General features: G+C 27.6%; 1 protein-coding gene across 2 annotated transcripts; it reads right to left on the bottom strand.

Annotated features, from left to right (window-relative positions):
- Positions 1-25: 25 nt before the first annotated feature.
- LOC110618573 (histone deacetylase complex subunit SAP18) lies at positions 26-2,637 on the bottom strand. Of its 2 annotated transcripts, none has more exons than XM_021761733.2 (6): positions 2,451-2,637; positions 2,144-2,176; positions 1,232-1,342; positions 723-818; positions 528-599; positions 26-461 (listed from the first exon to the last, which is right to left on the bottom strand). In XM_021761733.2, exons 1-6 carry the CDS (start codon positions 2,547-2,549, stop codon positions 366-368), a joined length of 507 nt encoding a protein of 168 aa, XP_021617425.1. In that variant the 5' UTR covers positions 2,550-2,637; the 3' UTR covers positions 26-365. The 2 variants fall into 2 exon arrangements, with proteins under 2 accessions (XP_021617425.1, XP_021617434.1); XM_021761742.2 differs by having other exon boundaries at positions 26-435; positions 2,451-2,630.
- Between the last annotated feature and the right edge of the window lie 9,649 nt (positions 2,638-12,286).

The raw sequence follows: 12,286 nt of genomic DNA, 5'->3' as shown, positions 1-12,286 counted from the left end.
TTAAGTTTTGAAAAAACAGCCAACGGACCCATTAAAATGCCTAGCAAAGCGTTTGATAAATAGCATTGATGCGATTTCAGACGCGCGCGCGCGCCCCCACAGAGAGAAGAGAGAGACTACAAAGAAGGAAAAGGGCAAAATAAAATCCCTGATGCATGAACCCCTCGTTTCATGTCAAAGCGCATATGATGTTCTAATAAACTGAAATACCACTACCTCTTAGCTTGAATAATTGTTTGTGAGGCTCGCCCCTTTCTAGCATTCTAATAACTTCGGTAAACTACAACAGTGGAACCATCTCAGCAATAGTCCCTTCCACCTCAGGCATAAACTGACGTCCCAAATCAACCTACTGATCAACCACCTTAAAACACAACAAAAACTGAGAAAAAAGAAACTTCTCTACAGGATTGCAACATCCAAATAATCTCCAATCTGCAAAAGCAAAAAGGCAAGTAGGCCTGAAATCCAATGTGTGAATTCAGTTAGAGCAATACATGACGCCAAAAAAGAGTATCCTCTTCTACCTGGAAGCCAAGCTCAGCCAATGCTTTGCCATCATCTAATTTCCCATTTCTGTTAGAGTAGGTCTTTCCAACCTTCATGAAGCAAAGAAGTTTTCCATAATCAGAACTTACATGCACGTGGTGAAGAATATAACTATATGACAATGAAAGTCATTCACACAAAAACGTGGGTTGAAGCCAGAGAGAGTGTCTAACCTCTCGCACTACAAAGCGACCATTTTTGTCTGGATACACAAAAGCAAAGGAGAGTCTTGCATCCCTTCTCCTTGCGGCTGGAGCCACCTCTTTGACCTGTGAAAGAGTTCAGTCTAAGTATGAAGCTAAAAAGACCATTACCAAATTACATAGAGCTGAGAAAATCCAGAAAGACATTAAACTAAGGATTTCAAGAAGATATAAGGCAAAAGCATGCCTAGCAAAACTGCAAAACTGCAAAACCAGTCATGGTTGCAATTTCAGAGTCAGATCCAGAGTAATCATAAATTCACACACGTGCGAAGACCAAGCATGTTACTAAGTTGATAGAAATGGAAAACTCTTACACGCACCAAGGTGTAGAAACATCCAACCAATAATAAGCCACAAATATATTTTTATAAGTACAGCCTATCATGATTTCACATACACTTGGATGCAGACTAGAATTTCCTGATAGAAATAATAGATGTTTATAAAAAGAGTAATGGAACATCAAATCAACACACCAGATCAGTTAACTCTCGAAGGGTAGCATCTTTCCATGTGTAGATTTGAACCTCATCCTTGGGCTCCTTGCCTCTCACTGCAAAGTCTTCCTTGGAATGATGGCTCCCCATCTTCAACACATTAAATAAGTCAAAACTTCAGGTGTATTTTCTATACAGACCACGCTAAAGAGTTCGACAACAATTTATCATTACCCTACAATTTCTTCCATTCAATTAGGGCATGATCGCTTCTTAAAGAATCAGTAGAACAATAAAAACTTTGAACTTCCCCCTTCTCAGCTAAAATTGAAAATGATACATCACAACAAAGACATGCCAGAAAGTTATACTTACATCAACAAAATCACAATCAAGAAAATTGGTATTCACAAAATGACATGTAGACAAGAACTACCACATGTATAACATTCAACAGAATCAAAATATGATGGTAAACATGACGAAAGAGATGCATTACAACCACTTCATATGCAACAAACAATTAGACTCAAGGAATAACCACATAAATGGGACAGCTTAACAAGTCACTTAAAATAACATAATGATTTCTTTTAGAGGAGGGAGAAGGGACATGGCGGGCAACCAGAATGACTTCCTCTGATAGAGGCGTTTAACACTTCATAGTCTAGAGTGAATGCCTTAATTATAGGATACAGGTAACATATGCTGCTAACTGAGCCCTGCTCAGAGAAAAAGCCCAAAGTTTTACTACTCATCAACGAGTTCTTCCACACTATACTACTATTCACTACGGAAGCAGATTGTTTTCCCAGTCCCATATCCATTTCTCAAGGATAATTTCTCGGTTCTCACATACTGGTTTAACAACTAGTAAATTTCGACAAACTGAAAAGGATAAAGTTTAGCAGAAACAATTCAGGACAAATAATTGAAGAGTAGTGAACATACCTTGGTGAAAACGCGAAGCAATAACGGACAGATCTGCAGTTCCAATGAGAGAGGAAAACGTATTAGTATCAGAATATCTAAAAATAATAATAAAAGATAAAATAACTCCCCAATCGAACACATAGCTCATGCAGGTCTTTTAACAAATTGGTAATATCTGTTGATTGCGGAAAGTAAAGAGAAAGAGTAGGTCTGAAACCCTAGAATTTGAGTTATACGTGCAGCATCACCGTAAGCAAACATCTTAGTATATGAACCCTAGACAAAGAATCAAGTAAGCAAGAAAAAGAGTATGCTTATGCAATACCTTTTCGCGATCAACTGGCTGAAGAAGAGGAGGACCTCTCGGAGGAGGGCCCAAAGGCCGTCCTCCCGGTCTCTTTTGTACATCCGAAACTCCCGCCATATCCACCAATCGTGCAAGAAAACGCCGAAATGAAGATTCCGGTAGTTCGTGATATTTTGATTAAAGAGCTGCATTGTGCGAGCCTTGAGACATGTTGGGATGTGAGGTTCTGCTACAGATGCATTGGGTTGGGCCTGCAAGATATTCGTGAACTGGGTCCGGGCAGAGTCCGATAAGATAATGGCGATAAGGTCCATTGCTATTAAATAATATTTAGTTTTCAAATCAAATTTTAAATTTTATAAATAATTATTTTTATTTTTAAGAATAATTATATTATAAGGTATTTAAATAAAAAAATAAAAATCACCTATAAATACATTCATTTTTTCTTCATTTTCAAATAACAGTAAATTCTCTCAATTTGTCAATTTCTCTACTCCCAAAAACATATAATCTTTTTTTTTTCATATAAAAAAAGCATGTATTCTTTTATATATTTATAGTTTATACAACAAATAATTATAACTAATAAAGTAAATCCTTAAAATTTTTTTTATAAAATCCTTGTATTTAGCAATGGCTGTATAGATAAAGTTATATTTAATATTAATTTGACTTTTAAATAGACAAGCATATTTGCTGTAAAAAATAATTTATAGAGATAAAATTTTATTTCTATATATTTTTTTAGAAATAATATTTGCCATTTAGAGAAAACTTAGATAATTTTTAATAGTCTATGTGCATTTTCTAAATCTATTTTTAGAATTAAATAAATTTATCTCTAATAATATTTTATAAGAAACCATTTTTCTTAACTTTACATAATAAAGTATTCATATCATTATTAGAAATAAAATGATATAATATTTAAAACAATAGTGCAATAGTGAAATTTTCATTTTTCACCCAATAATTTCCTCAACCACTTTACAAGCATAATATAGGAAATATCAAATGAATATTGAAAATGGAAAAGAGACAAAGAATAATTCCAAGAAAGTCACGATAGACTGTGTACTGTTGGCTCCCCTTTCATTACAAGAAAACAAACACAGCATGCTTAAAGCTCTGGCTGATAGTGAAGCTTGTTGCAATAAATAGAAATTTTGCATTGAAGAAACCTACTTCACCCCATCAAAGCTTTCTGTAAATGGCAAAGCCCCAACCACTGCCTCTTTCAGTGCTTGCAATTTGAGTTAGGACCCTTCACTTTCTTCCTTCCCCTTCACTCTGCTTTGTCCTTGTCCATACAACATAGGTTGTTGGATCCACCGAAGGATACTTATGTGCAACTTTAATGCTATGATTATTACTATTCCTCTTTGCTTTTATACCCTTTGTATTTTTTGATAATTTATAATATAATTTTTGAAATTTAACAAAATACTCCATTTAATTACAGTTTACTTTATTAATTTACCATTTACTAACAATAAATTTAATTAAATGATTATTTTGTTAATAAAATAAAATTTTAAAGGCTTTATTATTTATTATTAAAAAAATAAAAATTAAATGAAGTATTTTGTTAAATCTCATAAACTATATAATAAATAAACCTTTTCTTTCTCAACCCTCATATTGTTGAATTTTTTGTCAATTACCATTCATTTTTCAACCCTCATCCTATTCCTTTTCTTTTCAGCCTTTATCCTATCAGTACCTCTTTGTAGTTAGCTTTTTTGGACCATGGCTAAGCTGATCATACATTTATCGCATCAAGGAAAAAGTCTATTCACATGGATGTACCTGTTGAGCTGAAATTCAGTAGAGTTATCATATATGAACATTTGGACCGTGATTTAATTTGATAGGAAATTGTGATTGATTTGACATGAAATGAATAATTTTGAGATTTGATATGAATCCCTCCAAAGTCGATATTAAATAAGGACCTGCAATGGATTGACCATAGTTTTGGAGATAAAAATTGATTCTCATGCTTACAATTCTCGACCGATCGTTAATCAATTGAAAGGGATCTACACTATTAATCAAGAGGTCTCCCTTTTATCTCTAGAGCTTCTTCTTTCTATTCTCTAATTTATTTGCATCTCTTTTCATTAATGTATCACTTTAAAAATTTTAAATTTGACTTAAATATCGAGAGAGTGAAGGATATAGTACTACAAAAATCTGTCGGAATAGTAACGGATATTAGTAATGGATTTAAATCCGTTATAAATTTATAACGGATTAGTAACGGATTTTGTATTCCGTTCCTAATTTTTATTATTTAGTAACGGAATAACAAATCTGTTACTAAATCTCTTACTTAATAAAATTATTTATAAATTTAATAATTGATTTTGAAATCCGTTATAAATTCATTATTAAATTAACTAAAAATTAGTAAATTTGTTATTAAATAAATAAATTAAATGAATAAAATAATAACGGATTTAATAACGGAATGTAATCTATTATATAATTAGTAACGAATTTAGTAACGGATTAAACAAAAAATTGACATTTTATTTTTTGAAATTTCATATTTTCTTTTTAAATTAGTAACGGATATAATCTGTTACTAAATCCGTTACTGATTCGAAAATTAGTAACGAATTTTATAATCCGTTACTAAATTTTAGAGAATAAAATACCGCACTTTTATTTTAAAATTCCGCCTTTTTTATTTCTAATTTAATAACGGAAAAAATTGGTTACTGAATCTGTTACTAATTATATAATATTATCTTTTTATTTTAATTTGGAGAATAATACTATCTTTTTATTTTAATTTGCCCACATTATTTTTATAAATTTAGTAATGGATTCAATCCGTTATTAAATCCGTTACTAATTCGCGTATTTATATACTCATCCATTTTATCTCTCTTCGTTTCATTCACTTTCTTTCTCCTCTTCTCTCCTCATTCCTTCATTTTCCTCTTATCTTATTTTCTTATCTCATCTCCCTTCATTTCTTTCATCTCTTTCATTTGTTCTCTCCTCGTTCCTTCATTTTTCCCTTATCCTATTTTCTTCTCTCAATTATTTTCTTCCATTTTCTCTTCAATTTTCTTTCATTTTTAATCTTCCTTTTATCTCTTAATTTTTGTTTCATTTTCTTTATTTTCTCTCATATTTTTTTATTTCATTTTCTCCTATTTTCTTTCATTTTCTTCCATTTTCTTTCATTTTCTCTTCCACTTTCTATCATTTTTCCTTCCTTTTTCTTTCATTATTCATTCATTTACTTTCTTTTCTCTCATATATATATACTCTAACTTTTTTCTTTCATTCTTTTATGTATCTTCATTTTCTATTTATTTTTCTTCATTTTTTCTTCATCTTTCTCTCATTTTCTTTCCTTTTTTTCTCTTTTTTCTTCCTTTTTTCTCATTTTCTTTAATTTCTCCTTTTTCCTATTTTCTCTTCATTTTTATCATTATTTTCTTCTATTTTCTTTTTTTCTTATTTTTTCTTTGGTATCTCATTTTTTTCCATTCTCTCATACTTTTTCATTTTTTAGATTTTTCTCATCTAATTTTGTAAGAATTTTCTTATAAAATTAATAAAATTTAAAATATTAAAGTTAATATTTAATGTAAAATACAATGAAAAAATTAATAGTTTACCATAATTAAATTGTTATTTAATGTAAAATATAATGAAATGAATTAATAATTTAATATAATTTTTTAAATATTTTTTAAAAATTAATCACAAATTTAATAATGGAATATAAATTTAATATATTTTTTATTTTTTATTTTATTAAATTAGTAACGGATTAGTAACGGATTTCTATCCGTTACTAAATTTAGTAATAGATTTAGTTTATATATATTTGTATATTTTTTTTAAATTTTTATTAAATTAGTAACGGATTTTGAATCCGTTACTAAATTTCATTACAAATCCATTACTAAATCCATTACAAAATTAGTAACGAATTGCTATTCGGTTATTATTGCATTAGCAACGAGGTTCATAGTAACATATATAAATCCGTTACTAAACAGATTAGTAACGGATTTTTCATAGATTAGTAACGGAAAATTTCGTTACTAATCCGAAAAAATCTTTTATATATATATATATATATCGTTTTAACATTTTTTGAGTCATGTCTTATTGAACTAGACGAGAATGTCTTTTTTACAGGGATGATGTACGATTGATTAATAAATGCAAAGTCGACAAAACCCATATCTCATCTATCACTAGTATCACGTAAGTCTATTTTACCTCTATACGCATTTATAACCTTAGCAAGAGATAATCAATATCTAATCTATCACTAGTATCACGTAAGTCTATTTTACCTCTACACGCATTTATAACCTTAGTAAGAGATAGTCAATGTATAGGAGGTCGACATTCTATGTTGATCTCATCAGGTCGCACTCGACTCGCCCGATCTGTATTGAGGTGGGTCATCCAAGTTATTTATGATTGGTCGAGCTTCCATTCAATATTGAATCTTAAAAAAATTTGTCTATCTATTTCGGATTTTGACAGAATCAGAAGTGTTACTCTTATTTTTATATTTCATATATCGGCTTTTTTGCTATCCAGTCGAACAAAACAATGAAATTCATAGAATTTTTTTGAATCTCATGTACATGTCTTAATCTGAATAAATTATGAATGGAACATGTTATTTATATGTTATCATGCCCATTTTATTAATTTTGGGAACTTCTTCATCATCCTTTTTAATGCAAAATTAAACCCAACCACATCTATTGACCCAATTCTGAATATTTGTGATAGCTTTTTCACAAGGTAAAAAACATGTTTTTTTTTTTAAAATATTGTTAAAAATACTTTTCGCAAACTATTAATTGTTTTGAAATTCTTATAATTAAAATATTTTGAATATTTTTTAAAATAAATTTTGACATTCTTTAAACAACAAATCTTTTTTTTTGGTAGAAATAAATATATAAAATTTATAATAATATTAAATTTTTAATAAATATGTTAAAAACACGACTCTTACATATAGAATATTAAACATCTTTTAATAATAACTTAATAATTATAATTTATTTATTATTTTATCAAAATTATAAATGCTACCAGGGTTTTTATCCTATATTAGGAAAGTATAATCCTTGAATGACAAATTAAATTAGCATTGTTTGATTAAAAGACTAAATAATTAATTTTGATAAATTACATAATTCACTGTATATATTATATCTAAATTAGACGTACACATCCGGTCCTTATAAGCAATTATTTAAATGTTGAAATGTGAAAAGGATTAAAATTTGATGAGTCAGTTGAAGTGGGCCTCCCACTCCTAAATCAGTAAGCAAGCAATTTGGTGGTTTCGGACTTGCCCCCACCTATATCCTCTCTCTCTCTCTCTATATATATATATAGCTTCTCTCTCTCTATGTATATATATATAATCCTTGAAAATTATTTAAAAAATTCTGCAATCTTCTTGTAATCCTATAGTCTTCCCCTACCATAAACTTGGGAAATTAAATTGAAAAAGAAATCCAAAATTGCATGTAATATTTTCTATATAAAAAAATATATATATATATTGGAAGTTGATTGGCGATGCTCACTGATTGCCAAGAAAATAAATAATAAAGCAAAACCATATATAGTTGTGGGAGGGACAAAGGACAGTGATGCTGATATATCGATTTTGAATGTAACAATGAACATTAATGGCTTTTGTTGGTTTGTCGGTCAGTGAGATTTCTATGATTCTCCGCACAGTTAACAACTCTCTCTCTCTCTCTCTCTTTATAAACGTATCCTTTATTATTTTTAGATCTCATTTGTTTGATTAAAACACTCTTATTTTCTGAATACGTAATATATGTTGGCTGTGGCAAAAAAGAATATATTAATCTCTTAATTTCCATGGTATTGCTACAAAGTAAACCCCTTTTCCACAACTTATTCATGAATTGAATAACTCACATTTATAAAACTATAATTAATTAAAATACTCCATTTTTAGAATTGAAGAAATAAACATATATATCAGGCACCAATTAATTAATGTGAAAACAACAACATCGTGCATGCACATGCTTATGCCTTCCCTTATACATGTATGATGATAGATGGGTCGATAATAGGCAATAGCATTAGGTTTAGCTCTTTTTTTTTTTTTTTTTTTTTTTTTTTTAAATGAAAGATAAAGGTTAAAAGAACAATAAAGACTTCAAGGCTCGGTCAAAATTAAATAAAAACCATCATCATTAAGAAAAAAAAAAAATAAAAAGTGATTGTCGGATTTATCCGGAAAGAACTAAAAGATGATATTTACATTTCCATTCAAAGGTGAAGAGGAAAATCCATTTTGTAAGTGAAGAGAGGGAGGTCTCCCCATTTGAAAGGAGCGAAGGATGTCGCTGAACGGCAGACAAAAGAAGCATCTCCATCTACAAAGTTAGAAAGAAAAACCCCTATATGGAAATCTTGACATCCCTAATTCTGGGTTAGCTACAAATGGGAAGGCCTATATTCACATGCTATACTCTTTAATTCAAGGATCTGATCCTATATATTGAGATTTGAGATAAACTTGTTGATGAGGCTCAAACGTCTTCTTTCAGAAGTGGAAGAAAAATCCCTAATTAATTATTTATTGTTAAGTAATTCCAACTTTATAAATGGTCAGTTATAGTATTAGAAGACTATATAACAAAGTGCGCATAATATGATTGTATTTTTTTATTTATTGCATTTATAAACCAGCATTACTTAATTAATTAACTTAATTCTTCGTAACGTTTGGCTTTTTCGAAAAATTCAATTAAATTACCTTAATCCACTAGATGGTTAGGATTAATAAGCTCAGTAAATTAAGAAAATTTGATAGTATTGCATCACTAATTAACTAAGGACTTCATTAACACTTTTCCATTTTATTAATGAAAAAATATTTATTATATTATTTTTTTAATTATTTAAATATATAATTTTATTATTTATAAAATAAATTTTTTAAATGGATCTATCCATTATGGATAAGTCAATTTCAAAATATACATATGTGAATTGTTGACCAGAATTATCAATTAACTATTTATTAATTCTAATTTTATTTAATAAATTAGTGTTTGATTTATTTTTGGATAGTTGTTCTAGTTTGCTTAAGAGTATTTAGTGATCCTATTTTATGCCCTATTACAGGTTTGTTATTAGGCTTATTTTCTAACTTCTGTTGGTTGTGAATTAGCCTATATATTGATTATCAGGATTCATTATTGCTAGTGTGAAAGATATCAAATAATAAAGTATGTAGTGTTACTCAGTTTGTTCTCAAATTACGGCCTACTATCACTCCTCTTTTATAATTAAATTTCTACATAAATATGCAAGTGGTTTGATTCACAGTGCATTGAGTTTATATAAATATTTCTCAATTTGCAAGAGAAATGTAGTTTAAGTTCATTTTTATCTGTAATATTATGCTAAAATTTGAATGTGGTTACTTATTACAACAGATAATGTATTTGTTGTTTTTAAAAAATATGTGAAAATTGAGTTCCATTCTTTTCAACTAATTAATATTCCCTCACTAAGCACATTAATTATATCTAATTTTACACATCTAAATAATGGTTGTGAGATTCAGCTGCTTCTCATCATCCCAGCGGATTACTTAAATTCGAATCGTATATAATAATTAATACCAAATTATTAAATAATTTGAATTAATCATTTTGAATCAAATGAAAAATGGGTTCAAAAGTTATTTGAATCAATTTGAACCGGTCTGTTTCAATTAGTATCAAAATGAGGATTAGAAAATTGTGCAAAACTAATGGATCTGCAAAGGAAGAGCTTTCCATATGAGACGAGGTGGAGCCGTCTGAAATACTAATAAACCATAATACTCGAGGGTTCAGTCCTAAGTTAACAATTGTATCCGATTCAGTTACAACGAGAGTATCGCAAATTTAGCAGGAGAGGGCGTGAGATTCAACGGCTTCTCATCGTCCTATATCGGCAGATTACGACAAATCCAAATTGTATATAATAGATAGCATGAAACCATTAAATAATTTAAATTAATTATCGTCTCACATTTATAGTAAATCCGAATTCTATATAATATATATGAAATTATTAAATATTTTAAATGGATTAATTATCGTCCTACATCTACGGTAAATTCAAATTCTATATAATAGATAGGAAACTATTAAATAATTTGAGTTAACCATTTTGAATCAAGTGAAAATTATTGTTTAATAGTGAAATTAAAGTGTCGTTGAATAGTAAAATTAGACTCGCACCGAATAACTTAAATTAATTTAAGTGATTTATTTATTTTTCATTATAAAAATATATCAAAATAATAACGAAAATTAATAACAAATTAATCATAATACAATCCATTATCAAATTAGTAATGAATCGAATATGTAACTTTTTTTTTGACAAGTGGAAAATGTTGGGCCGACTTTTTAATTTTTTAAAATTTTACATTTTCTTTTCAATTTAATAACGGATATAATTCGTTGCTAAATTGGTTACTAATTTAAAATCATTAACAAATTTCGCGATTTATTACTAAATTTTGGATAAAAAATATCACACTTTTATTTTAAAATTCAAATTAAAAAAATTCACTGTTAAAAAATTTGAAAATAATATCGTTTTTTTATTTTTATTCGTCTGAATTTTTTTTTAAAATTTAATAATAGATTAATTTCGTTACTAAAACTCTTATTAATTCGCATATTTATATACTCACATGTCTTATCTCTCTTCATTATTTCATTAATTTTCTTACTTCTCATCTCTCATTATTCTTTCATTTTTATTTTATCTTATTTTCTTCTCCTCATTATTGACTTTATTTTCTTCTTTCATTTTCTTCAATTTTCTTTCATTATCCTTCATTTTATCTCTTATTTTTTTAAATTTCTTTATTTTCACGCATATTATTTTTATTTTTCTTTCATTTTCTATTTCACTTTCTATCATTTTCCCATTCTTTTTTTTTCTTATTATTCTTTCATTTGCTTTTTTTCCTCTAATATTCTCTAACTTTTTTCTTTCATTTTTTTCATATTTTATTCTATTTTCTTCATTTTCTCTTAATCTTTCTTTTATTTTCTTTTTTTCTTCTATTTTCTTCCTTTTCTTATTTTCTTTAATTTTCCCTTTTTCTTATTTCCTCTTCAATTTTTTTCATATAATTTTATAATAATTTTCTCATAAAATTAATAAAATTTAAAATACTAAAATTAACAGTTAATATAAAATATAATGATAAAATTAATAGTTGATTATAATTAAATTAATATTTAATTTAAAATATAATAAAAAATTAATAATGTAATATAATTTTTTAATATTTTTTAAAAATTAATAACAGATTTAGTAACGGAATATTGTTTTAATATATTTTATTTTATTTTTTATTTTATCAAATTAAAATTGAATTAGTGACAAATTTCTACTCGTTACTAAATTTAGTAATATATTTAATTTTTATATTTTTTAAATTTTTTTTATCAAATCAGTAACATAATTTAATTTTAATACAAAATTAGGAACGAATTGCTTTTTCCGCTAATATTACATTAGCAATAAGATTTATAGCAACGGATGCAAATCTATTTTTAAATGATTTAGTAATGAATTTTTGAGGAATTAATAATGGAGAAATCTGTTATTAAACCGAAAAAAAATCTTGTAATATGTTAAGACCTAAATTAATTAGGTTAAAGGAAGTGATTTACTTCTTCTCCGCTAAAAGAAGAAATGCTTTTAACTTTTTCAGAAAATTAAGTAAAAATGCTAACTAAACAGACATCATTTTAACATTTCTTACGAATTTAACTCCCCAT

Source organism: Manihot esculenta, chromosome 1 (genome assembly GCF_001659605.2).
Source record: "Manihot esculenta cultivar AM560-2 chromosome 1, M.esculenta_v8, whole genome shotgun sequence".
Classification (NCBI taxonomy): domain Eukaryota; kingdom Viridiplantae; phylum Streptophyta; class Magnoliopsida; order Malpighiales; family Euphorbiaceae; genus Manihot; species Manihot esculenta.
Note: the sequence above shows the minus strand (reverse complement) of the source record. Positions and strands in the feature narration are given on the sequence as shown.